The 24721-nt window shown below is 41.2% G+C and overlaps 1 protein-coding gene across 5 annotated transcripts in view; it reads right to left on the reverse strand.

Annotated features, from left to right (window-relative positions):
- ACSL3 (acyl-CoA synthetase long chain family member 3) overlaps window positions 1-23287 on the reverse strand; it is a 45007-nt gene extending 21720 nt beyond the window's left edge. The window contains exons 1-3 of one of the 5 annotated variants that reach the window (XR_011727389.1): window positions 23070-23206; window positions 9644-9747; window positions 5995-6415 (exon numbers count right to left, since the gene is read on the reverse strand). Coding sequence is in view for 4 of the 5 variants with exons in the window: in XM_071751777.1 (XP_071607878.1) it covers window positions 5995-6345 (351 nt within the window). In the remaining variant the exon portion in view is untranslated. Of the gene's footprint in view, window positions 1-5994; window positions 6416-9643; window positions 9748-16262; window positions 16381-22146; window positions 22626-23069 lie in introns of those variants that run through there. The other 4 variants (XM_071751777.1, XM_071751779.1, XM_071751780.1 and 1 more) reach the window with 4 other exon arrangements.
- Window positions 23288-24721: the final 1434 nt, after the last annotated feature.

Consider the following 24721-nt stretch of genomic DNA (forward strand, 5'->3'; position numbering starts at 1 on the left):
ACTGTGGAAGTTCCAACACAAATGCTGCAGTATTACCATGCACATTACCACCTCTGGTTCTGTTTTACTTTAGGAAAGTACATGATTCACACCATATTTTGTAGCTTCAGAAGCCTCTGAAAGGCCATGGTTGTCTGACCCATATGCCCCTAGATTTTTCACAAAGGTTTATTTTAAATACAGAGTGCCAAGCACTAGCTAGTACAATGCATAACTGTATTTGTTCTCCTAGATATCTGGACTACTATTCAACTATAAAAATATGATACTTACATGTCCACTCTTACAAAAAACAAAAAAACAGGGAAAATTTAATGCAGAAAGCAGTATATCAGCAGGCCCAGAAAGAAACTGAAATCCCCCAGACTTTGTTCCAAAGCAAATGCCAGGGGGAAGAGGAGTAGTATTTTTGCCCATTTTTTTACTGCTATACACAAGTGGGACAGAAGACTGGACTGAAAATTACTGGCAAATCCCAGTACTGGAAAGTCGTGTGGAAAAAGTTAAGCAATCTCACATTTCTTCTATATGGGAAAGCTGGGAAGAGTAAAATTTGGTTTGGGTTTACAGTTCAAACTGTCATAGTTTTATTTTCTTACTGAGTGATAAGAGTGTATCTTTGACAACATCCTAGAAATTTTCATATGCAGATACAAAAAAAGATGATTTGCACTAAAAAACCAGACTCTGTTATTATACCTTACCTGTCTTGTTAGACAAGCACCTTGCCAATTTTGAAAACTGATTTCTATTAGTCAAGTATTATGGACACTTCCTTTGGCTATACAGCACTAGCAAGAAAAAAAAGCAAACAAACAAAGAAACAAAAAACCCTAGACAAGTAAACCTCTCCTTCCATTCTGTTTTCCAGTTTTCATTTATCTACTTGAACTAAATTCCAAACTTGCTAACAACTTTTTGGCATGTAAATACATCTTTCCTGAATCTGTATTTCCAAATTTACTTCCTTATTTAAATGAATTTGGAAATATCTCTCAAACTTTTAACAGAAACATAAAATTTAATAGATTTGGCTTATACAAACACTTTTTCAAGCTGCTAAAGTTTACCATTGGGTAACCGAGTTGTACCTACTACCTGTATATTGTTCATTAAACCACTTGTTTAGCAGGACAAATCTTTCCTAACTCAGGACAGGTATATGTGTAGCAGCTTAGAAATTTCACAAACATTTTCATAGCAAAGTATCATTTAACAAAACTGAAAAAGAACACTGGCAACAATAACAATAGTTAGCAATTTCAACAGAAAATAAACTTTTCTCACGCAGACATCTGATCAAATTTTCCTATTTACAAAAAATCAGCTTCATTTGCAAATAGACTGGTTTCAGAGCCAAAAACCTTCCCAAAGAAGCAACTCTCACACTGAACTTATCTCAGAAGAGCTGCCTGCTCACATCACACAGTCCCTGTGCTCAGAGATATGCCCTTCCCCAAAGAGAAGGACCTGCAAGTTCCTTTCTGCTGCCAATAGACCAAAATATTTCTTCTGTGGCAAACTTTCTCTGCTTCCAAAGAAAATAATGCATCCCTTCCTGTCCATCCAAATTCAGTAGTTTGGAATTTTAATTCCAATTTGGGACTGACATTCCCTCCTCCTCCCCCCCCCAAACACAGTATTGTTGGCACACTTGGAAATGGTTGACAATTTAATCAGCTGAAAACAATTCACAGAAATTAACTGAGCAACACCCTTTCTACCATCTCTACCTACAGCATGGCCTCAGGGCTGCTGCTCCCAAAGAAATAGGCCAAGAAATACAAGCAGATTCTTGTTACTGTTTCTAGTAAGTTTGACAATCCATAAATGAACAGGTTTTGATAAATTCCACCATTCACTACGTAACTCACAAACTGAAATAATACATCATTAAAGGGTCACAAGTGGATCTTTCTCACTAACACTCGTGATTCTGATTTTCTGCTTAAATAAATTTTATGTAAAATACTTAAAAGCCTTAATGGTACTTTCCTTCAAGAGGTTAGAAAACTCAAAGTATAGCTTTCTTTAGTTATTTTTCTATAGACTGACATTGTTATCTCTCTGAGGAGCACTGATGTGTGAACACAGCTGAGAAGACCTTTTTCAACGCAGCTGGTTTGAGTTTTAGTTTTCCTCCTGCCTTCCCTATATTTCAATTCCCATGTTGCCTCCCACCCCATGCCCAGTGTTTCTCCTCTGCTCTCTCCCTGTGACACATTAATACACAACCTCAGTCTACATGTCCCATCCTGCACTTCCTTATCAGCTTCTTTTGCAGGACGCAGGAGTAGGTTGTGGTTTCTCTCAGCTTCCCTCCTTCTGCTTTAGAAGGTCTCCAAATCAAAATACTGAGGGCCTTTCCCTCAGTAGGTTTCACCAATGCTTTCCAGTGCACAATTTCTACTGTAAACAGCTGTTCCAACTGATGTTAAGTGCCATCATCTTTTGAACATTCACACACGTTTAATTTGACAACTTTCATAACTTATTTCTGCCAGATGACTACTGACACATGTCAGGGAAGTAACTGTCCAAAAGTTTGCAAGAGAAAGGCCCAAGAAATAAAGGTTATTGAGAACTGATTAGACAGACACACAAAACCAAACACTACAAGCAGAAGGGACAGCACCTCTGAATGATTACTTTGAAACACTACATTAAATAGGAAAATACTGCCCTCTAGTGCACCAGCTCTTAAACATCCTTAAAGTGCAAGCTTAAAAATACTTGAGTTACCTATTTGACACATCAGCAAATATTATTAAAGATCAGTATACATGCTGCATGGTGAACATTTCTTTAGTCTGGCTTTCAGGGCAACAATATTCAAATTTTTGGTGAGAAGTTGTTAAAGGTCTTGAAGGCACATGGAGAGTCATTGAACTACCTGACCCCAAGGTTACCTTTCAAGGTCTTCCTAAAAGTAGCTTGTAAGGCTTGAAGAACCTTGACTACAATTTGGAAACCAGTGATCACAAATTAAATGCATTTCCTTGATGAAAGTATATTAAAAGTAATACCAATACTATTTGAAATGTACATTTTTGATCTTTTTCACATGAAAACCTAGATTGCAGCTGAACACATATTTTAATCTCCAGCCTAAGACATTCCTTACACAGCACTCAGTGTTCTTCAACATAAACTTCTCTTACTGCTCCATGACTTGGCATGGCAAGAACCATCCTAAAACTTCACAATAAGTTTCACTTTTGGGTGTAGTGGGAAACATTCTGGATTCCCAAGTGCCTGCACATGTTTCTATAGCTCTCACAGGCTTTAGATGCATCACTTCTCCCTACCAAAATCTTGTTTGCTTTTCCCCACTGTGTCTTATTTATTGTATCTCCATTAATTCTGTTCTTGGTTACACCAAAACAAACAATGAACCCCAAATCAAGCAAGCATCACCACCCCTTTGCCCCCCCCAAAAACAACCTAAGGCCACATATACAAAGCAAAATCTACATGCCCACACATATAAAAGCAAGCACATGACAATATACACTACAGCTAAAGTGGCATAATATAATCAACTAGCAGAGTAAAGTTCATCTTTTGAGTATCACAAAATTTAAGCTCTGCTTAATTATTTTTTTCCCCCAATTATCAGCTGACATCTTAATCCCTGAAGTATTTTCATTATTGTTTTATCCTGACTTAAATATTTTATGAAATTACTATTAGGTATGCTCTTCAACCCATGTATTAAAGGATAGTACAGAAGGAAATAAAAACCTGACCACACATGAAATACTATAAAATGCAAAGTAAGCAGAAGCAAGTGTTTTTATTTATTAACATCCATTAATTTCTGCTACTCTGGCAACTACACAGGAAGAAATATTTTAAATAACATAATATCAGTAATTTCAAGACACTACAGACTATCTGGGAAATCCTTGTTCTCTGAATAAAGTAGTATGGTATCTGATCTTGGAGAAGTTAAGGATCTAGCTATAAATACTTTTAGTAGAAGTGTGAGCACACTTAGTTCTCCTAAGAAACAGAAGCTTAATACTTAAAGTGATTTATTCACCCCATTAATGAATCATTAGTTAGGCTAATTGCAATTAGGCCCACTGTAATTTGCACAGAGACATCTTCAAACTGGTAATGCAATTCAGTACACAGCCCCATCACCTACAACCAGGTATGCTCCTGAATGGCAGATGACCTCAGCAAAATCCATTAGTCATTCCTAAAACTCCACTCAGTTTCTGAAAGCAAAAATTATCAGGTTTTGCAACTCCTGTAAGGTATAAAAATTATCTGCATTATATCTAAAAATTCAAATTGTCACGTGCCTTCCCAGAAAGCCTCAAATAAACCTCAACAAGATGCCTTTACTGAAGGGAACCAGGCAATAAAAAGATGATATGAGTTATGAAAGACAAAAATCAAAGGAAAAGAACTCTGACATTTTGAACCAACAAGGTGTCTTGGGAAATTCCCTGATTTTCCTCACTTGCTAAAACACCTTATGAAGTATTAAGAAACACTATTTTCTAGTGGAAAACAATCGAAAAGTAGACTTATGTGATAATGCCAGAACTTGGAACTAAATACCACGAGGACAACTATGGCAATTGACCACAATGAAGTGTTCTGGCAAGCTTAGACAAAATTATTTAAGTCATTTCCAAGTCCAAATGCTCAGAAGCAAGTAACTTAAGTAGGTCAACACCAACATTCTTCAGCTTTCCAATATTGAGAACACGTTGCTTGCGTAATGGAAAAGGATAAAACTCTTAAGTTCTTAAGCCTTACATTACTAATTATGTTTAAAAAACAGAATACAGATCATGGGCAGCCAAAATTCTGATCTGAGCTCAGAAGCCCACTTTGTACAACATGAACTTTCTAGTATTTTGTAGGGCAATGAGATAACCAAGAAATATTACACGTGCCCATTTCTGGCAGCATTTCATTCACACTGAAAAATTCACCCCACGGATAGGAGTAAGTTTCACAAATAATTAAAGCTTCTATAAAGGCTTAAAAAGAAGTAAACTTTGCCATGTACTGTGATATTAAAAAAATAGTACTTTAAGCATTATACTCCTTTACCAGAACTAAAGCTAGTATTAAGTAATCTTGTATCATATTAAGTGATAAATTTTTCTTCAGTAGGAAAACTCATCTTAACTAAAAGCTGTCTTAATAGTGCACTTAACTTCTAATGCATAAGTGCAGACCTTTAATTTCTACCTGCACATACACATGTATCCTGTTAGTGGGATCTTGACTTGATTCTTCAGGCAAAACTGCACTTTTACATGCCTCTGAACAAATACAAAGCAGCAACTGAAAATATAGGCCTGAACTTAGAACTATAAAAAGCCAAACCCTTGCAACAAAGGTTTACATGGCCATCACAGCTCCCACACACCCCATGATTATAGATTAGCTGATATGTAGTCCACCATAAAGAGGCTGCAGGAAAAAACTAAAAAAAAAAACCCCAAACAAACAAAACTCGAAGATTCTTTCTATTAAAATCTTTGCAATCCTTTTCCAAACAAGAATTCTGAGTTCTGAATTCACAGGCCAAAGCAGTAAATCCTTAAGTTACAATTAAGTTTACTGGAAAGGCACATCTGAGTATAGGCACTAAGCAATTTTTCTGTATTTATCTGGTTATAGTTCAGAAAACAAAGGTAGATTTTATTTCTCCTAAAAGGAAAACTAAATCCAGTTACATCATCAGCAAAATATTAAAACCAAACAACAAACTGACATCTGCATTTTTGTTTCTTTGGCTGAAACCATAAAGACAGGTATCTATTCAAGAATGTAAAAAGAAGGTTTAGATTTTTCTTTTAAATGGTGACTGATGAAATGTTGGAGGTTAGATAATTTAACACTTTCCATGACTACTTAATCTGAGAAATTTTTTTTTTTCCCCCTCAACTTGCTTTACTGTGGCAAAAGTAAGCAAACATACTTTGAGAAAATTCTTGAAGACACAGCGCAAAGAAGATTTACCTTTTTAAAAACTTTTCCTGATGGCTGGATTTCATCTTCCTCTTTTAGGATTTCTCGTGTTCCCAGGAGTTTTCTGTCTTTAAATTTAGTTTTAGCATATTTAAAAACTTTGTCGAGTGTATCACACCCAGGATATAAAACTGAAGCTAAGCAGTGCATACTGTTAACAGATCTGTATGCACTCCCAGGCTTGGTATTCACAGGTCTAGCTTTAACCTGCTTGGCTTTTTCTATAGCCTGCCTTGATCCTGAAAATATGTACCATGGAATGTACATTACAAAGGAGTACACCAAGATGATAAAGTTTATCAACTGTAGAAGAACAGGGTTGATGTTATGCTTCAACTTCATTTTGGCTGCTGGTGAAGGTTACAAGAAGAGTTTGTAAACAGGGATCAATCAGACAGGGATCCAGAAAGATCTGAAAAGAGAAGAGAGTATGTTAGTGGATTCTACAGCTGCTGGCAAAAAGTTATTTTTCAACATTTTATTACACTCCATAGTAGGTCTTTTTATGCAGAAATTACCCTAGAAGTCTTAAATCCCTAACACAAACAAAACAAGATATCAACATGTGAGAAAAAGCTCTTCCATTGCCCCTTAACAAACTGCAGCACTTCCGAATATTTCTACTTCTTCAGGCAATACACAGAACCCAAGAAATTCAGGACCTGGGCTTTTAATTAAATGGCATGTATTTGTCTGAAAATTTTATGTGGCTATACAACTTAAAAGATTCTCTCCAACCACATCAGAATACCTACACGTGTATGCATCTTCATTTGCAATCTTTATGACCTGTGCATCATCAGCCTCTACACAAGCCCTTAGATAACACTGAATGCCACTGCTCTGTACATGGTAAGCCCCATCACCAAGTCTGCTGAAATGCTTTCCCAATACTATAAAGGCTGGGACACCTTGGTACCAGAAGGAAATTGTAACCTTCCTCTCTATACAACAAAACTTTACTGGTTCTTTTATTTCAAGGGACTTTCCATAAGACCCATGATTTCAGCCTCAGCACCAGTATGCAAAGGGCATACTTATTTCCTACATAAATCTGACAATAAGTTAACTAATCGTTGGTAAATGGCTTAGGAATACCCACAAAATCCTAGCAACACCACTATGAAGAGATGTCTACCTTTTTCCAGGGTCCCTCATGATGCCAGGAGATTCACTTTTCTTTTTCTTAAAGCATCATTTGTCATATCCTATATGATAAAAATATCTACTATCTATATAACATACATGTTGCACAATGATGCAACATTCTAATACAGTCTACTGCTCAGGCAATAATTATGCCATCTAGAAGATTAAAAAAATCAACAAAATTTAAATATGCACAGAGACACTTGTTGCAATGGCTGAACACGAATTTCTACAATTGAGAACAAGCTACATGTCAAAAATCAGTGTTTTGCACATAAACCAAAATAAATTATAAATACATTCAATCAGTTAACTATTTTATTGATACAATTGTATCAAAACCAATTCAAGCAGTAAATAATGATGTTTACAAAACATGCACAACTTTGTTAATTCTGTCTACATTAAGTAAATCTTCCTTTGTCAGACATAGTGCCAATACAATATGATTCTTTGCTGATGCCTTACATTCAGTGACTCTTTGAAAAACCCCAAGGAAAGAAACTGTAGTTGAAAAAAGTCATGGTAAGATCATGTAAAATCCTTCAGTAGTAATGGAAAAAAAACCTTGCTTCGTGAATCTGAGACTGGCAGGTCCTTTGGGCAACAGATTGATCCAATATCCTGGATTTGCAGGAGGAAATTAAATCCACCTTTCTCTAAACCATAGAAGTTCTTAAAATCCCAAGCAAAAAACACATCAACTGCTTTCCTACCAGGCTGCTGTAACCTCACCATTAACACTGCCTCATTACAGGCAGTTTGAAGGAACCAAGAACACCAAGCACCAGTCTACAAAGCACCCAAACAGTTAAGGGAAACACAGGAGCTCTCCCAGCAGGGGCTTTATGTATCAAGCAGCTGAGGGGGAAAGGGATTTAAAACCTAAAACTGAAGTGTATATACTTCAGTTTTCAGATCAAAGGCAGAAACCGACGATAAATTAAAAAAAAAACAAACCCAAAAACAAACCAACAAAAAACCCAACAAACTTATAGAGGCCAAAAGACAACTTTCATAATCATTTGAAGAGACTTAGATTCTTAGGCTGTCACTGAAGGATGCTTAGTGAATATAATCATGTGCCAACCAATAAGCTTCTGCAGTGCAGAAAAATTAGGCTGCTCTTAATAGCAGCACAGAACATGATGTTCTAAAGCTGAATCCAGAGTTCACAAAACAAAGGTTTAGCATTTTTTCAAGTTATACATTGTACTGTAATTTTATCTGGCACAATTCAGAGGGACACACGTTTATTTTTCTCCTTACTAAGCTGGAGAACTTAGGTGTGTCTACAAGGTAGAAACAGAATTTAACCAAACATCAGTATAAGCAAAATTGAAGACAACCAAGTTAGTACATTTTGAAAAACTGTTCTCCAAAGAAATTCCCTGCCTGACAAACAACTGAAATACTGCCCCAGGTTTTCTTAACTTTCCTTTAATAGAGAGACACTGAGCCCTTCAGCAGCTTCCCATTTGATTTTATTTATCCCAACAGCTTTGTTTCTACAACGTGAGAGAGAAACCTTCTTCCATCATTTATAAAAAAGTCATACCAAGGTCTCAGGTCAAGCTGTCACTTCTAGCTTACCTAAAGATTTGCAGATAACCCTCAAACCTGGAAATGTTTGCTTTGAATTGCACATCATAAATTGTACTATGCCCATGATTTCATAAAGGTTGTGTCACAAAAGCACAGGGCCCAGGGACACTCCAACAGGATGGAATAAGGAGAAATAATTTGGAATGTCAACGTGGTTCAAAAAAGTAAGCATTCAGCTCTAGATTTTTGGTCACTATTAGTTAGACTGGGGCACTGCAATAAAGTGAACTGACTATGAAGTACTGGAATTTTGTTCTTAGGTGCCTCCTGCATAATCACTGACAAAAAGCATGAGATGTGAACTATCTATAATTCAATTTGCAGATCAGCTGTAATCAAACAAGATTCTTACAGAACATGCATCCATTCTGATTTCACAGAAGCCTGTTGGGGTTTTTGAAGAATCAGTACTCCAACCCTGCTCAGTGACACAATAAAGGTTGGCAGATGAAATACTGGAGGGAAGAGTTGCTAATTTATGCAAAAATACAAGATACAGAAAACCTGGGCAAGTGAATGTTTCTATACATGCGGAACAGCTGTAGAGCTTCTATGTAATTCTGTTTCATGAAGAAGTCACCAAAGATGAAAGCACAGGACCACAAGTAAAACATAACACACTTCTTCAACAGGGATGGGAAGCAACCAGCACACAGGTTCATGAGTTGGCAGAAGTAAAGCAGCAGATTTCAGGACTGATCCTGCTTTATACATAATCAGTGATTTGGACTGACAAACTACTTATAGTAATACTGTTATAGCCTTCAACTGTAGAAGAAAACTTTTGTTTAAAGAAACAAAAATCCTTAAAGGAATGTTTTTACTAAGCAACCTGCTTATAATAATTACAATACAATAAAAGCATGAATTAACAATAAAAAGAAACCTTATGCAACTTCTCATCGTGTCAGGTAGAGGTACAGCAGCCGATACAAGATGTTCCTGTCTCAGTTTGCCCAAGAGGAGCTGTCACAAGCAACCGGGTGGAACCTAAAAAGAGGAAAGTCCCATTAAATATGGCATTTACAAAACACATCCTCCATTCTTTCAGTTGTAAAATAAATAGAATCTTTCGCTCATCTAACACTGTAATCCATCACCTCAGAGAGTCCAGGCTTACTGTGTCTAAGTTAAATTGAGCCTACTGCAAGGAACAAGAAAGTAGCCATGGTTCATGCTCACAGTAGTACCAAGGTGCTGGAACAGCAGTAGTTGAATTCAGTAGCCCATAGCAGTAGCCCTGGCTCCTTGCCAATCTCCTAACTCCCCATGTCTTCCTCACACTGGTTCTAACATTTGGAGTGGAAGAAGTACACCTGTCTTTCTGAATCTACGTATCTTTGTATGCCTACACGGAGAATACATTTAAGCCTGAGTAATAAATATTCCTGGACACTTGTTTAAAAGACAGCGTAAAAGAATAACCATTACATTTATTGACTTTGCTCTACAATGCCCAAAGGTTTTATTTACTGTCCTTTGTGGAAATAAGTCTCATTTAAACACCTCTGCAGCAGTTCACATTCAGAATATGCAGCAAATGTCAATATTTAGTATCTATTACCAGCCTGCAAAAACTATTATTTACACAGCTACTCAGCTTTTAAGCAGATGATCTTTTCAAGCTTCAGAGAATCAACTGCTTGCTGGGTGAGTTAAGTACCCACTGTGCACAAGCCCCATTTCTTGGCTTCCATTATCTCGCACATACTACTTGACAAAATTAAACTCAAACCCAGAGCTTAAGATACCCACACAGAAAATACATTGCAGTCAAGCATTTATAGTCACAAGGACACAGGTAAGATTTTTCTTAACAATGAATCCTGCAAAAAAGCTGATTTGTTACCATTCACAGAAAGCACAAAAAGGTTATTTACAGGACTGGGCTTCACTGGAAGAAATAACCAAGTATCTGCGTGATACCTTCATTATAAAAACTTCCAATCTGTGTACTCAAGACAATAAAACAAAGCCCTTAATGGAAAAGCAACTGGCTGGGTGGCCACACTCAGAAGTGCTGTTGATGGCTCAATGTCACAGGTGGAGGTCAGTAATGTGGGGTTCCTCAAGGGTTGGCACTGGGACTGGTGCTGTTTAACCTCCTTGTCAGCAATTTGGACAGTGGTATCTAGTGCAGCCTCACCAAGTTTACTGGTGACACCAAGCTGGGTGGTGTGGTCAACATGCTGGAGGGAAGGGAAGCCATCCAGAGGGACCTTGACAGGCTCCAGAGCTGGGCCTGTGTGAACTGCACAAAGCCCAACAAGGCCAAGTGCAAGGTCCTGCACAAGTGCCAGGGCAATCCCAAGCAGCTCAGAAAGTCAACTGTATCCTGGCTGCATCAAAAGCATGGCCATTAAGTCAAGGGAGGTGATTCTCCCCCTCTATTTGATACTCATGAGACCCCACCTGGAGCACTGTGTCCAGTTCTGGAGCCTAAGCCACAGTAAGGACCTGGAGCTGTTGCTGTGAGTCCAGAGGAGGCCATCAAGATGATCAGAGGGCTGCAGCACCTCTCCTGTGAAGACAGCCTGAGAGTTGGGGCTTTTCAGCCTAGAGAAGGCCTTACAGCACTTTCCAGTACCTGAAGGGGTTACAGAGCCTTTTTACAAGTGTTATGTAGTGATAGAACACAGGGGAACAGTTTCAAACTGGAAGAGGGTATATTTAGATATCAGGAAGACACTCTTTAGTGTGGTGAGACACTGGCACAAGTTGCCCAGGGAAGTTGTGGACGCACTCCCCCATGCCACCCATCCCCCAGGCTGATGTCTGGGTCTCAGCATCATTACCAGAGAAAGGGAAACTTCCCACACGCCTCTTGAACATCCACAAAGCCCTTCCCCAAGCAGACCTGAAAATCTGTTCCAAAACAGGCTGCCTGTATTGACCCAAGTTACATACAGATCAGCAGCTACATCTACTTGCAAGAGGGAGGAAAAAATGCTTTGTGGATCAACTCCTCAGCTACCAACACCCACTGGAACCAAACCTAGCAATAGTATCTTCCTCAGCAGTTCTACCTGACCAAGCAGGGCATATTATGGTTATGAAAAAGCCTGCGTTAAAGAAAGATCTAAGAAAACAGATCTGCACAGATGTCACAGGACCTACACTTGGCCAGAGGGTTTCATAAAACTTTTCCGAGCAGACAGACCCAGAATTAACTTATTTTCCACATCATGTCTAGTCCTTCGTTTCTCACTTCAAGTCCCAAACAAGAGACATCTCCTGAACTTTGCTCTGTGTGTGAACTGCTATTATCTAGCACAGGGGAAGGCTAAAATTACTACCTAATATGGCTTCTCTCTCAAAAGAATGCAGATTTTTCTGAACATGGAGAGAATAACTCCTCTCTGCATGCATACTGTAATTTTGAGCTACCTTGTTCAGGTTGCCTTGGAGCCTTTAGCTGTGACCCACCTAAACTGGGTGAAAACTCAGGCTCTTTAGCTTCCAGTTGCTCTGCTGGGAATCAAACACATGAAGGCAGATTCCTGGAGCCACCTAAGAAAGATCTCACACTCGGGCTCACACAACTCAGTCCCTGGAGGCTTCAGCAAAAGCAAACTCACAATCTAACCCCAAACCTGACAACTTCTGTGCAAAAATGCATTTCTGAAAAGTACACAAGGGCACAGAGACCATTAGGAAAGACACCTCATGCAAACCAGTTTTCAAGGTAAGGGTTTAACAAATCCCTGGGGCAGCCCAGGCTGCTCACCAAGCTCATGGCCTGAGGGTATGGTTGCAGTTTGGCTCAAGCAGATTTAATGCTGAGCTGCTAATAAAAACAGACTGTTCATCTCCAAAACATAATCCAGCTCTCTCCCTCCACCCTACCAACACACAAGTGCCTGTGTAGCTTGGAATGCATCAGATTAGCTTGCTGATCCAGTTTAAACCTTCTCCTTCTCAGTGCAGAAGGGTGGATTTTCCTTTGTATCAACTTTGGTACTCACTTAAACCTTGCACGAGTCACTGCCAGCACCTAAATCAACAGAAAATTACCACTACAAAAGAAGTTATTCTTTTGCCCTCTCAGATCATGAATGCCATCACACAATGAGGGAACACACAGCAGGAGAAAACTTGCACTCAGCTGTAGGGGAAGCAACATCACAACAGACATGCCCTGTGACTTGGTCCTTACCAGTGCAGGGGGATCAGGGAAGAGCTGTGCTCTGGAGGATTAACCTTCTGCTCTCACTACTAATGATCTCACTAGTTACTTTTTTTGGAGTTCACCCTTGGTGGTTTCAAGTGCTGCAGCCTAAGTACCTTTAAATTTTGGAAGCATTTTTGGATGCATATTTTATCCTATAAATACCAAGGGGGTTTGTATATATAATTGCATATAAATTTGTAAATATAATTTTATGTTTTTCTCATCTCAATGCTATACTTGTAAAACACTTCTTTCACCTTAGGAGGCAGCCAGAAGGTGTGTAATTTAGATAAATGTATATATTTGGATAAATGTATTTATGTACTGTTAGACACCAAGATACGGCAATGGCAGCAACCACAGAATTTTTACCCTAAACTTCTACAACTTTCTACTATATTAAGTAAACCTTGAGGCAAAAGGATATAGTTTCCCTATCTAGAAAAGCCTGCAAAACATTGTTTTCCTGTTAGTAGGCCCATTTACACCAGGAGAAAAAAAAATTACAACACCTAATGGTGGCAGACAAGAGGGAGATCAACATGGTAGCACAGACCTAAATTAAACAGAAGCAGCTTACATTTCCTGAGGATCTTAAATGGAGCCTTGGTATATCCAGTGAAATAATAATCCAGTTATCACTTTCCAAAATCTTACATTTGCTTGCCAGTTGTTTAAGTTTTTCCACTGGGAGGCAGGCTCTACTTTCCATTAAAATGGAAGGGACCAACCAGAACAGTTTGATATGCAATTTTCTAATATGCAGTTCTCTAATTTCAGGAAAATCTGAAATTCTAAGGAGTGTACAGATCTAGTTTGTTTTTTCCTTAAAAATTAAAACAGATGTTCTGTTGCTGTATATTCAGTCTGGCTGTGCGCTATATTCCAGTTATGCATTCACCACATCAGAACAAAAATCTAACATAATGATAGATGATCTTTAAGTCCCTTCCAATCCAACCCAAACCTTTTAGCAGCAAGGTACTTTGTTTTTTGTTGGGTTTTTTTTTCCTCTTGCATAAGGTATGCATGCATAAAAATATTCTCATTTAATTTTAGATGAATTAGAGTGCTCATAGCATGACAGGAAAAATTATTACCTATTATATTCTTTTTTTAAAAAACACTGGATGGCCAGCTACAAAACCAAGTAAGCCCATGTATTTATATTGCCTTCCTTCTGTAACAATTCTTTTTTATTTCATGGGGTTTTGTTAGAGATGAACTTAAGCCAGAACCTATTTAAAGAACAAGTAGCAGATGAACCCACTCAAGCAAAAAAAAAAAAAAAAAGCAGATCTCAGAGAACAAAATTATAATATGAGCTTCAGAAAAAAAAGTAAAATATTTACTGCAAGTGTTCAGAAGAGTTCGTCACAAGAAAAACATCAGCCAGATGAACAAATCTTTCAAGAGGAATTTTACAATATATTTCAAAGGAATCAAGGCATTCACAGCATGCTCAAAGCTACTAGTGATAAGGTGGTATGTTTCACCACTTCATTTGAAAGGCTAAGTTGTTAACATTTTCAATACCCACTCTTTGGAAGGACAAACACATTGCTTCTGTTTTGGTGTGTTTGCTTTCACATCTTTGTGTCCAGTCATCTGCAGGGATTTACTACCAAAACTGTAATGAATTTCCCACAAGAACATCTGCTTTTCTCCTCCTCCACAGTCCACTGTAGTGACTCCATCTCCAGAACAGGAGCAATCCCTCTCTTCTGGCCAGCATTGGAAGTCCTGAGTCCCTCAGAAGGGACCAGTACTTTTTTTCAGTGCAAGACAACTGCTCCCAAGCCCAGATGCATGCCTCAGACTGTGGTCATTCACTCCCAGGATAATGAAGAGATCCCTCCCAAGCCACACAGCTGAAAAGCAACAGGAATGCAATCTATAAAAATCACAGAGCCAGGAAGCACTGCCTCAAGCCAGCACTTGCACAAGACTCACTGGGCTTTCTGTATCTCATGAAGCCAACCTCTGCAAGGACCAAGCAGGACATATGAAAAGCAATACTTCACTCCAGCAGCTATATAAATGCAGCAAGTAAGTTGTAGAGCTTTTCTTGAGCCCAACTGGAAAGGAAAAATGAAATTCACTTGTTCAAAGCTCTGTGCGTATGCAATCTTTAAGTATGCTTTCAGTAACCTTACTTCAGACATGAGTTATAAATCTTTCCTCAAAAACAGGCTGGTTTCTGTGAAATCCCACCCTCTGAACACACAGGGTTACAGATGATTGGGCTTGACCCCTAAACTGTTTAAGGAGCAGTGCTTTAAGATATTTTAACCTATCCCCCATTATAACACACACCCCAATTGCAATGCACAGCAACTGCCTTCTTTTAGTATTTTTCAGCACCTAAACCTAAAAAATACTTGGCTTATTCAACCACAGATTTCACAAAGGCTTAAACTAAATCAAAGTGTGACTTAAAAGGCACTAGGAACACTTCATCCATAGTCAATCAGTAGAAACAGGACTTACAAAAACGTTTCCTATTGATATAAGCAGGGCACTATCAATGCCAAGTTGCCAAAATAAATGTCACTTGGAAGACACAGAGGAACTCTTCTGCCTTTGTCACAGATGCAGAATCCTGTTCTCTGCAACATCAAAGCTGGCAAAAATGTTCCTGAAATAATCACTTCATGAAGTCCAGGGAAGGCTACCACAGAAGCAGGTTTCAGTTTTTACTGCTTCAGGCTCACTCCCCCACGTATTTATGAGCAGACAGCACTCTGTGCACTCTGCAAAAGGCAGAGGGTGATCCACAGGGAGTCACACAAAAGCTTAAGTTACCGAAACACTAGCAGCCTGTTTTACTGAAAACCACTTTATAAGCTTTTTATTTCTTTTGGCTGCTGTGAAATTCTAGTGACGGCAGGGAATACAATATTATAAAAGAAAGAAATAGCAAAGAAAAAGGCATTTAAAACTCAGTGTTTTCCTAAAGAGCTACTTTATTTGGGGTTTTCTATACTGCCTGGGGAAATGAATCCTTTTGTTCAATGTCCAGCACTGGATACCTAAGGCATAAGGACACATAACCTGCTCTTTTGAGTTATAATTGTACTTTCTAACCTTAGAAGTAACAGTTATCAGGACAATCTCTCCTCTCCTTAACATTGGAAGAAATATCCTTTCCTCTCCTTTTATTATTTTCCCCCGTTTCTGTAAGCAAAGCAAGGCAGCACTAGTTAGGAACATGCCCAGCAATTGCACAACATAAAACAAATTAAAGACCATTGTATTCTATATGAAGAAGCATTAACAAAGCCTGATCTTCAGCTCCCAGTCCTCACGGGTCACCCTTAAAAACAGAACTTACAGACGCAGGTGTTGAAAATCAGAGGACAACATCCAGTGCCCACAGATATGGCCCAGAGAAAAGCAGGTGAGGAGGTAATTAAGCCCTCCTAGAAGATGATTCCAGTCAGCCATTGAGAATCAGTATGCAAACACTAAGTAGGTAGATGGAAGTTCTTGGCAGAAGGGAATACTGGTTTTCTGTTCGGGGAAAACAAACACACCCTTGGACTCCGATTATGTAAACAGGGCCAAATTATTAAAATACTTGGCTGGGTAGAGCCTTCACCACTGAGTTTTTAAAATGAGAAAACTGACACCTAAAAAAGAAAGGCACCATAGTACCAACACCACTTGAAGGAATTTGGGAATATTATCAAGCAAAATTATTTTGCCTGTGTTACATAGATTAATACAAGTTGACAAGTTGGAAGTCCAGAATAAACTGTTAAATATTTCTAGAATAATATAAATAAAATATTTAATCTGTGTCACAAGCCCCTAACATTTCAAATCCCAAAATACTTGTATTTTTCATTTTAACAAAATCCTGAAATAATCATGAAGGATTCAATTAATCACACAATTAAAATACACGTAATTTTAACCACTGTTTTCATAGACTCTTATCTTAGATTTATCACAGGTACACATGCATAGAAAAAAAAGTCAGGATAGCAGATCACTTCTTTCAGATCCTAGACCTGGCCACAACCGTGTGAATGCATAAGAGGATGTGGACATTATCTATATTTTCTTTTTAATAAAGCATAAGCTGATAAATGACATTTTTGAAAACATGTTGTCGTAAGTGTCTCTGTGAATGTCTATTTTAACTACCATTCCTGATCAAAACACCATGTTCCAGCACCCACTTAGAGCCTTGGATTTGAGACCAGGATGCTCAAAACACAAGCCCACAGCCCTGTTGAGCTTCACTGGCAAGTGGATTTGTACCTTGTTCTTCAAGTACTGCATGTTATCAGGTTAAGCTAGTTGTGCAGATTCTAAGAGAACTAGATTAAAATCTCCATGAGCATCTTCCACCCAAAGCAGAGGGGTGGAAAAAAAAAAAAAAAGATAAATCTACACCACAGAACTGGAAAATATTTTCTAGGCATCTCAAAGATGTCCATTAGGAAAATCATTTCCCTGTTCACAGCTTCTCTAGAACAGTAGTGCAGAACATTTCATCAGAACAATTCTACTGTAGTCATAAATCACTGACAAGCCCTGGCGACACAACTTTCCAAGCAGTTTGTGGAGTTATTGCTGCAGAGCAGACAGAACCCCCATTTGGCCTCAAAGACAACCAAGTTTCCTACCTGAGAATTATAGGGACCACTGCCTGTCTCTTGTTCCTGTTGCTGTACCTGCCTCCCTCTTTAGCACTCACTCAAACATAAGTATTAAAAAAATCTACTGACAAAAAACCAACAAACAAAACCACTTAAATCTTCTTGCAAAGTCACCATCTCCTTCTCCTGTTCTCTTCTGCCTTTCTCCATACCCATATATTTAAACCAGACATCCTCTTCACCAAATACAAATTACACACACATTAAGTGGAACAAACTAACCATGTTCCACTTTCCACATTTTTCTTTTTATAGGTTCTCACAGAACAAGCCTATACATTTTGATTTTAATAATGGTTTGATAAAATGACTGCAAACCCCACTCCAATTTTTCCCAGACTATACTCTGTCTTTAAACTTCACTGGGTAGAAATTGTACTGGATGCCAGATGCAACAAACCTGATGTTATGAGGCACACTGATATATGATCCTGCACTAATTGCTCTGAAGTCTTCTCATCAAGGAGCAAACTCATGAAAAACCCTCCTGCAGCTGGTCAAGGTTTTCTGCATGCCTCAGTAGTCAACCTGAACAAAATGAGGCATTTTCCACACACTACCTTAGAGAGCTGTAAGGGAGAAAAGCCTTTCCTGTAAAGATCCAGAAAAACTGGTTTAATAAAGCTTTCAGTTCACAGCATCTTGATGAGTTTATTACAGGAGAACAAAATGTTCTACACTGACAGCAATGTAACACAGCAAATAGATGGGGCAGTGTAGCACTGTTACTTCTCTGCTCCTTAAACTTCAGCAAGGCAATTCTAATCTTTATTACAACCTTTCTCCCTCAAGGTCTCATACTGGTTTCATCTAGTAGATGCCAGCAAGGAGGTCACTTATGCAGTACCTAAAAAACCAAAGCACTAGGTTTCCAGCTTTTAAGTGAAATGGGAAAAAGCTTTCTCTTGGTTGCTGCTCTTTTCCACTATCAAAAGTGAAAACCTGTAACTTAGCAACTTTTAAGAACACTATCCTACCTGCTTTTCAGGGAACTTATAACTGGGAAGCCAGATTGTCCCATTTCAGATCCTGTAATTAACTAGCACATCTTTGTAATTAACAAGCCTCATAAAGACTGAGGGAAACTTGACTTCCCAATGCACACCTTGACAAAAGTCCCTTCATGACCTCCTCCTGTAGAATTGCAGATCCTGTCAGCATCCTGACCTTCCATGAGCTGCAGGCCCACTTAAGGAATGAAAAGACACACGTGTGAGTAATTCCTTCCCAAGGAGCAGCACAGACTGTATCAAGTTTTTAAACGGGCCAATTCTAAAACCTTTTTGAATTTTGAATTGCTTTTCTCTAGCTGATTCAGAAGGTAATACAAAATAGGATTTGAGCTTACTTCAGAGAGCTGCATTTTTTATCCTCCTATAGTCCTGGATTTAGTAATAGCCATTCAGGAAGTGTGATTAGGATATAGCCTTGCCCAGGTGATTCCCTTCAACATCCACAAAATCTCGAGATCTCAAACCACAGCTCAGCAGAGCATGAAAACCTTTGAGAGCCCTCCAGGCCTTACTACATGGCAAAAACTGGTGTAGATCATGATCTCAAGATGAAGAACAGCAGCTCTGCATAATTAAAAGCAAATAAAGTCCCGCCATTTGAGAGCTGATTAAGATTGACTCGGGTGCTTGCTATATACCTCCAAGCACTGACAGCCCTCACACGGTCCTAAATAATCTGGCTCTGAAAGTTCTACTGCTACCTGGGACAAAACTGAGCAGAGCCACAAGATAATTCACAGGATAATAAAGCAGGGTCACTCACGAGATCCTGAAAATCCACAAAGAACCTGCCTTCAGGTGCTGTGAAGGCCTCCCCAAGCCTTTTCTTCTCCAGGAACAGCTCCCTCTGCCTCTCAAGGCAAAAGCTCACATCTTGAGCCAACCTTGGTAGCTCTCAACTCAACTCACCCCAGTTAATCAACAATTCCCTTGCCCTGTATTCTGGATGGGGTGCAACAAGAGCTGAGTGGAAGGGGATAATCACTTCCCTTGACCCATTGGCTGTGTTCCTACTAATACAGAGCACATGGATACCTCCTGCTCAGCCTGCTGTCCAACACAACCCCCAGCATCTTCTCACCAGAGCTGTTTCCAAGCCAGGCTGGCCCCAGACTGTGCTGGTACAAGGGGCTACTCCTGCCAGGAGACACAGCCTGGAGGCCCTCACCCTTAAATAGCTGTTTAGACGGTAAATTTGCTTAGTAATCAACAGCAGATGAAATGGATAGAAATTGAAGCCAAGTCTTCTTAGTGTTAATACACCTTACTTAGTAGTACTAAGTCGCATCTTAGGGCCATATTCAGATGGCCTAAATTCCACATAAATCCTTCTGCCTCCTATTTCTTATTAGCTGGCTTTCAGGCACCTCCCCATTCTGTGTCTTATGTAAATTCTCTGAATTGCTCTCCAAAACCACCTAGATTTCCTTATTGACTGAGAAAAGAGGTTTGAGTGGAAAGCAGAAAACTTCAGCATCGTTCCTACGGGTTTGTCACCATGGAAGTAAGTAGCAGATAGTTTGTCAGGAGAGGGTTTAGTTTGCTCTTCCACAGGGATATATATTTTTTTAAGAAAACATAGATTTCTAAACAACCCAGGACTCTGTTCTTCCTTCTGCCTTCTGCAAACTTGCACCATAGCTGCATCTCCTTGAACAAGGATGCTTTATCCGTATTTCTTTTCATTTTGCCCCTAGCCACACATACTGCTTTATTCCAAATGTCTTGATGATTCACTGATAAAAATTTGATCTTTAGTACAATTCTGGCTCAAACCCTTCATTAGTCTACGAAAGAAATAAAAGCTCTACATCAGCACTAAACACGGGCTGGGGGAACCAGTGGCTTAAATGCTCACCAGTTCAGCAGCAGCACACCACACTCCAAGTCAACCATGAAGATGTTTCCCCTATTTTTTCAAGTATTATCAATTTCCCAGTAAACAGAGTCTTGATTTTCCTAGGCTTCAGGCTGAACCAGATCCCTTGGAAATCATTTCTCACAGGCATTATGGTTTTATAATACTGTCACAAATTGAAAAGTTACACATACCAGCATACTCAGCTCAACATGATTTATTCTGTGGTCATATATCAGGATTCTTCAAGAGATGGAGCAGAAAAGACTGAAACTACCCACCAACACTTCTGAAAACAGGAATCAGATTCAACACACCACAGTCCTGATACCTCTCTTCAGGACAAAAACACTGCCAAAGCCCCAGAGCAGCCCAGATACACAGGTACAGTCAGCCTGCCCTCCTCCACAGCTGGAATCCAGATCTCTCTCAAAACACCAGCAGATGCATGACCATGAAAAACACACAATAATATTGAGGCTGAGGTTTGTTGTCTTCACAATTACTAAGTGGGACACTTGGAGATGACACAACTTTCAGAACTAAGTGACAGCTTACTGAGGATAAAACAGGCTATTTCAGAATAAAATCAGTAGGCTTACTCATCTTGAAAGGATTAGTAAGAAACTTGCTTTCCTGAGCAGTCAGTGTCAGGGACTGGATCCATACCACAGAGCCTGAGTGCACCAAGCACTTCAGAAGTCTTGACAACACAGATCAGCAGTTCCACCAGGTTCACCCAAGGGTGTCTGCCAGCCACCAAAACTGCACACACAAAGCATGAAATACGAACCTACCTCCTGTTTCTAGGGATTAACAATAGCAAAGATGCTGAACAACTACAAAGAAAATTAAGTCTTTCAGTCACAATGTTTGGCTTCACCTATACTTAAGCATAAAACCACAGGACAAGGGGGACTTACCAGGCTTCTTAGCAATGTCTTTCCTTAACTTGTCAAAGCACACAGAACGAGCAAATAAAACAAGATGTGCTTGCTCTCTCGGTGGTACAGATGCTTATGAAAATAAAATCTTATGATTATCTTTCTCTTAAGACATAATTAGGATCTGACGACACACCTACCCTTTTTTACTTTTACCCTTTATCCCCAGGGAAAAAAACAAACAGCTACAAAAAAATTAACAAAAAAAACCCTCATGTACCACAGTGAACTTTTTCACAATGAAATGTTAAGTCCACTCTGGCAAAAGACTATTTCTCCAGCAGCACATAACCAGACAAAAACCCCAGTAAGATCTTTTGGTTTCGTTTTATGCTTTTTCTTCATAAGATGCTCAGAATGCTAGAATAACTTTATGTCAACTGAAATATATCCTGAGACTTCTAACTGAAATATTTTGGGTAAAAGTAAGTGCCACTAGCCTTATTACATTTTCAAAGTACTCCGATTAATTCCTCAGTTCTGGTTTTCACAAATTCTGTATTGCTGACAGTACTTCTAACCTTAGAGAGTGAGCTTACTTAAATACCAGAATTTAGCGTTTGCTGTTACCAAATCCATTTCATAGGCCAAAAAGAGCCACGTATTTCTTAAGAAAATGCAGTACCTCTGATTTTTTAAAGAACTACATACTCGTTGTACATAATCGCTACAGGTTTTGTGGAGGTTATTTCTTCAGCAAGTTAAAAAAAAAAATACAGTGCTCATAAATTACCTTGCAACTACTCTTATTCAAACCACCGTTTTCATATCTCCAAAGGTTACAGTTCGCTTATTTCCCAAACACTTTGTTTGGGTCCCTCCAACTCAGCCTCATGCTGGTCTTACCAGAAATAATCCTTTAACACTTGCTCCTCTCCCACACACTCCGAAGGATGAATGCTCCCCTGCAATCCTTCCCGAGCAAGCCCACGAACAGAACGCACTTCAGCCCTAATTCGAGCACCAGGCCCCTGAAAATCTCAATGAAAACCCTAAAATTTCACTGCAAAGCCCCATTCGTACCTCCTCCGCCCGCCTTGGCTTCACAGTACACACCACAAGCTGCAAGCACAAACCGAAGCCTATCGGTACCAAACCCCAAGGTTCGGAATGTTGCCCTCAGAGGGCTGGGACACGGCGCGGCCCCCCATGCGGGCGGTACCTGCGGGCCAGCCGGGCCGGGCCGGGCCGCGGCGGGCGGCTCCTTCCCTCCCCCGGCTCGGTGACTCACGACGCGCTCTTTCCACGTCCTCGTACGCAAGAGCCCAAACACAAAGCAAAGCAGAACAAAAACGCTCCTGTATTTGTCCCGTATTTCACCGATCAGCCGGCGAGCCGCCCCCGTGCGCCCCGGCGCCCTGCGAGGGCGGTGCCGGCCTCACGGCGGCAGAGAGGCGGCCCCGCCAAGGGATGCGCGGCCGAGCGTCCCCTCACTGCCGGCTGAGCCGCTGGAAGCCTTCGCCGTTCCCCCTTCCCCACCCCGCAGGGCCGCTCCGGCACCACCACGGCCCGGAGGGCCGCCGCGCCCGCCCCCGCCGAGGCAGCGGGAGGCCACGCCGCCCCGCCCCGGGAGGCCCGGCGAGGTACCGCCCGTTCCGGCGGGCCCGCTCCAGAGCGGGGCCGGCCACGCAGGCACCCTCGCAGCTCCGCACTCACCGGGACGCGACGCAGAAGACGCGTCGGGCCGCCTCTCCCCGCCCCGAGCGTCGCCGGTGACCGGGACGCGGCCGGGGCTCAGCGGCCGCTCCGCATCCCCCCGCCGCCGCGCGCCCCCATCCCCTCCGCGGCGCCGCGCGTGCCGGTTGGCTGAGCCGGGTGGCGCGCGGGGCCGGGCTCCCGGGAAATGGCGCGGGGTGGGAGGGGCGGAGCGGCGCGGAGCGGGGTTACTGCGGGGCAGCGGCGCGGAGCGGGGCGGGGCCGCGCAGGCGCAGTGAGGGGAGGGGCGGTGGGTGACGGCAGGAGGGTGGGAATGACGTAAAAAGTTAATTTTTGCTTTGGGTGCGGGAGAGCGGGCTGGTGCCTCGTTCTGCCCGGAGCCCCGAGGGGTGTTGATGCGTACGGGTTCTGACGTGTCTGCTGATACAACAGCTCCACTCGAGCTTGCCCGAGGAAGCTGTGGCTGCACCGTCCCTGCGTGGTTTGGGGCTGGGAACAACCGGGTCTGGTGGGAGGTGTCCCTGCCCATGCAGTGCGGGTTGGGACAAGAGGATATTGAAAGGCTCCTTCCAACCCAAAACGCTGTGATCCAGGGTCGGGATTGGAGCGGTGGCAGCTGGCAGGGGTGTGTGCCAGAGCTGGACCCACCAGCACCACGGGTGGGCACAGCAGGAGCTCGGGGGGACGTGGGCTGGGCTGAGGAGAGCTCTCCCCATCCCCTACCAAGCTGCTTGCAAAGCCAGGGCAGCTGCGAGGGCTTCAGGGTTTGAGGTTGCCATTAAGATGTTACCGAGTCTGAGGTTTTAAATGAAGGTGTCATTAGTGGCAGTGGGGGTTCGTGACGTGGATCTCTGCTGACATAACTGGACGCAGACCACTCATTTCACATCATCTGTCACCAAAGCTGGCGTTGCATCAAGTTTGGGTTTGTACAGCTCAGGGCTAGGTTTCTATTCAGCAATGACCAAGGACCCCTTTTATCAGTACTGACTCACCTCGAGTCTGCAACTCTGTCTTCAGGATTAAATGTTTTAATTTAACCAGTGTAATACAATTCCAGAAAGACAAAAGAAATGAACACCTGCCAACCATTAGCAAAATAAAAACAGCAAATGGGAAGAAGGTTCCAAAGCCTGGGAGAAAGATTGAATTACAGCCCGTTGTGCCAGCAGCTGTGGCAGCCCCGCTGCTGAAAGGATGTTTGTTTTCCTACTTATGTGCAGGTCAAGTGCTCCTGGCACACATCTCTTGGGGCTGAACAGCCCAGCAACCCAAATGCAGGAGTGGGAAAGGTAGGGATGCAGCAGTGGGAAAGGTAGGGATGCAATGGTAAGGGCAGTCTGAGCAGAGCCTTACCTACAGCTTCTCAGGCAGGGAATGATTTTCTCCCATTTATAAACTGTGCAGCCCAGAGCTGCACACAGCATGTGTCCCCCCACAAAACAGCCCTTCCTCCTTTCAGAAGCAGCAGCACTCAGTGCATCTCTGCTCATCTGCAGAATCCTTGAGTGACACGAAATACACTGACCATTTCTAGAAGCAACCTAACAGAGCAAAAACTACTGATCCAAAGACCACGTCAGTCACCTCTGTTACTGGGAAAAAAAATGCTTCCAAGCATTTAGAACTGGAACAGAAGCCACTGACAGCTC

This window comes from Heliangelus exortis, chromosome 9 (assembly GCF_036169615.1).
Source record: "Heliangelus exortis chromosome 9, bHelExo1.hap1, whole genome shotgun sequence".
NCBI classification, from domain to species: domain Eukaryota; kingdom Metazoa; phylum Chordata; class Aves; order Apodiformes; family Trochilidae; genus Heliangelus; species Heliangelus exortis.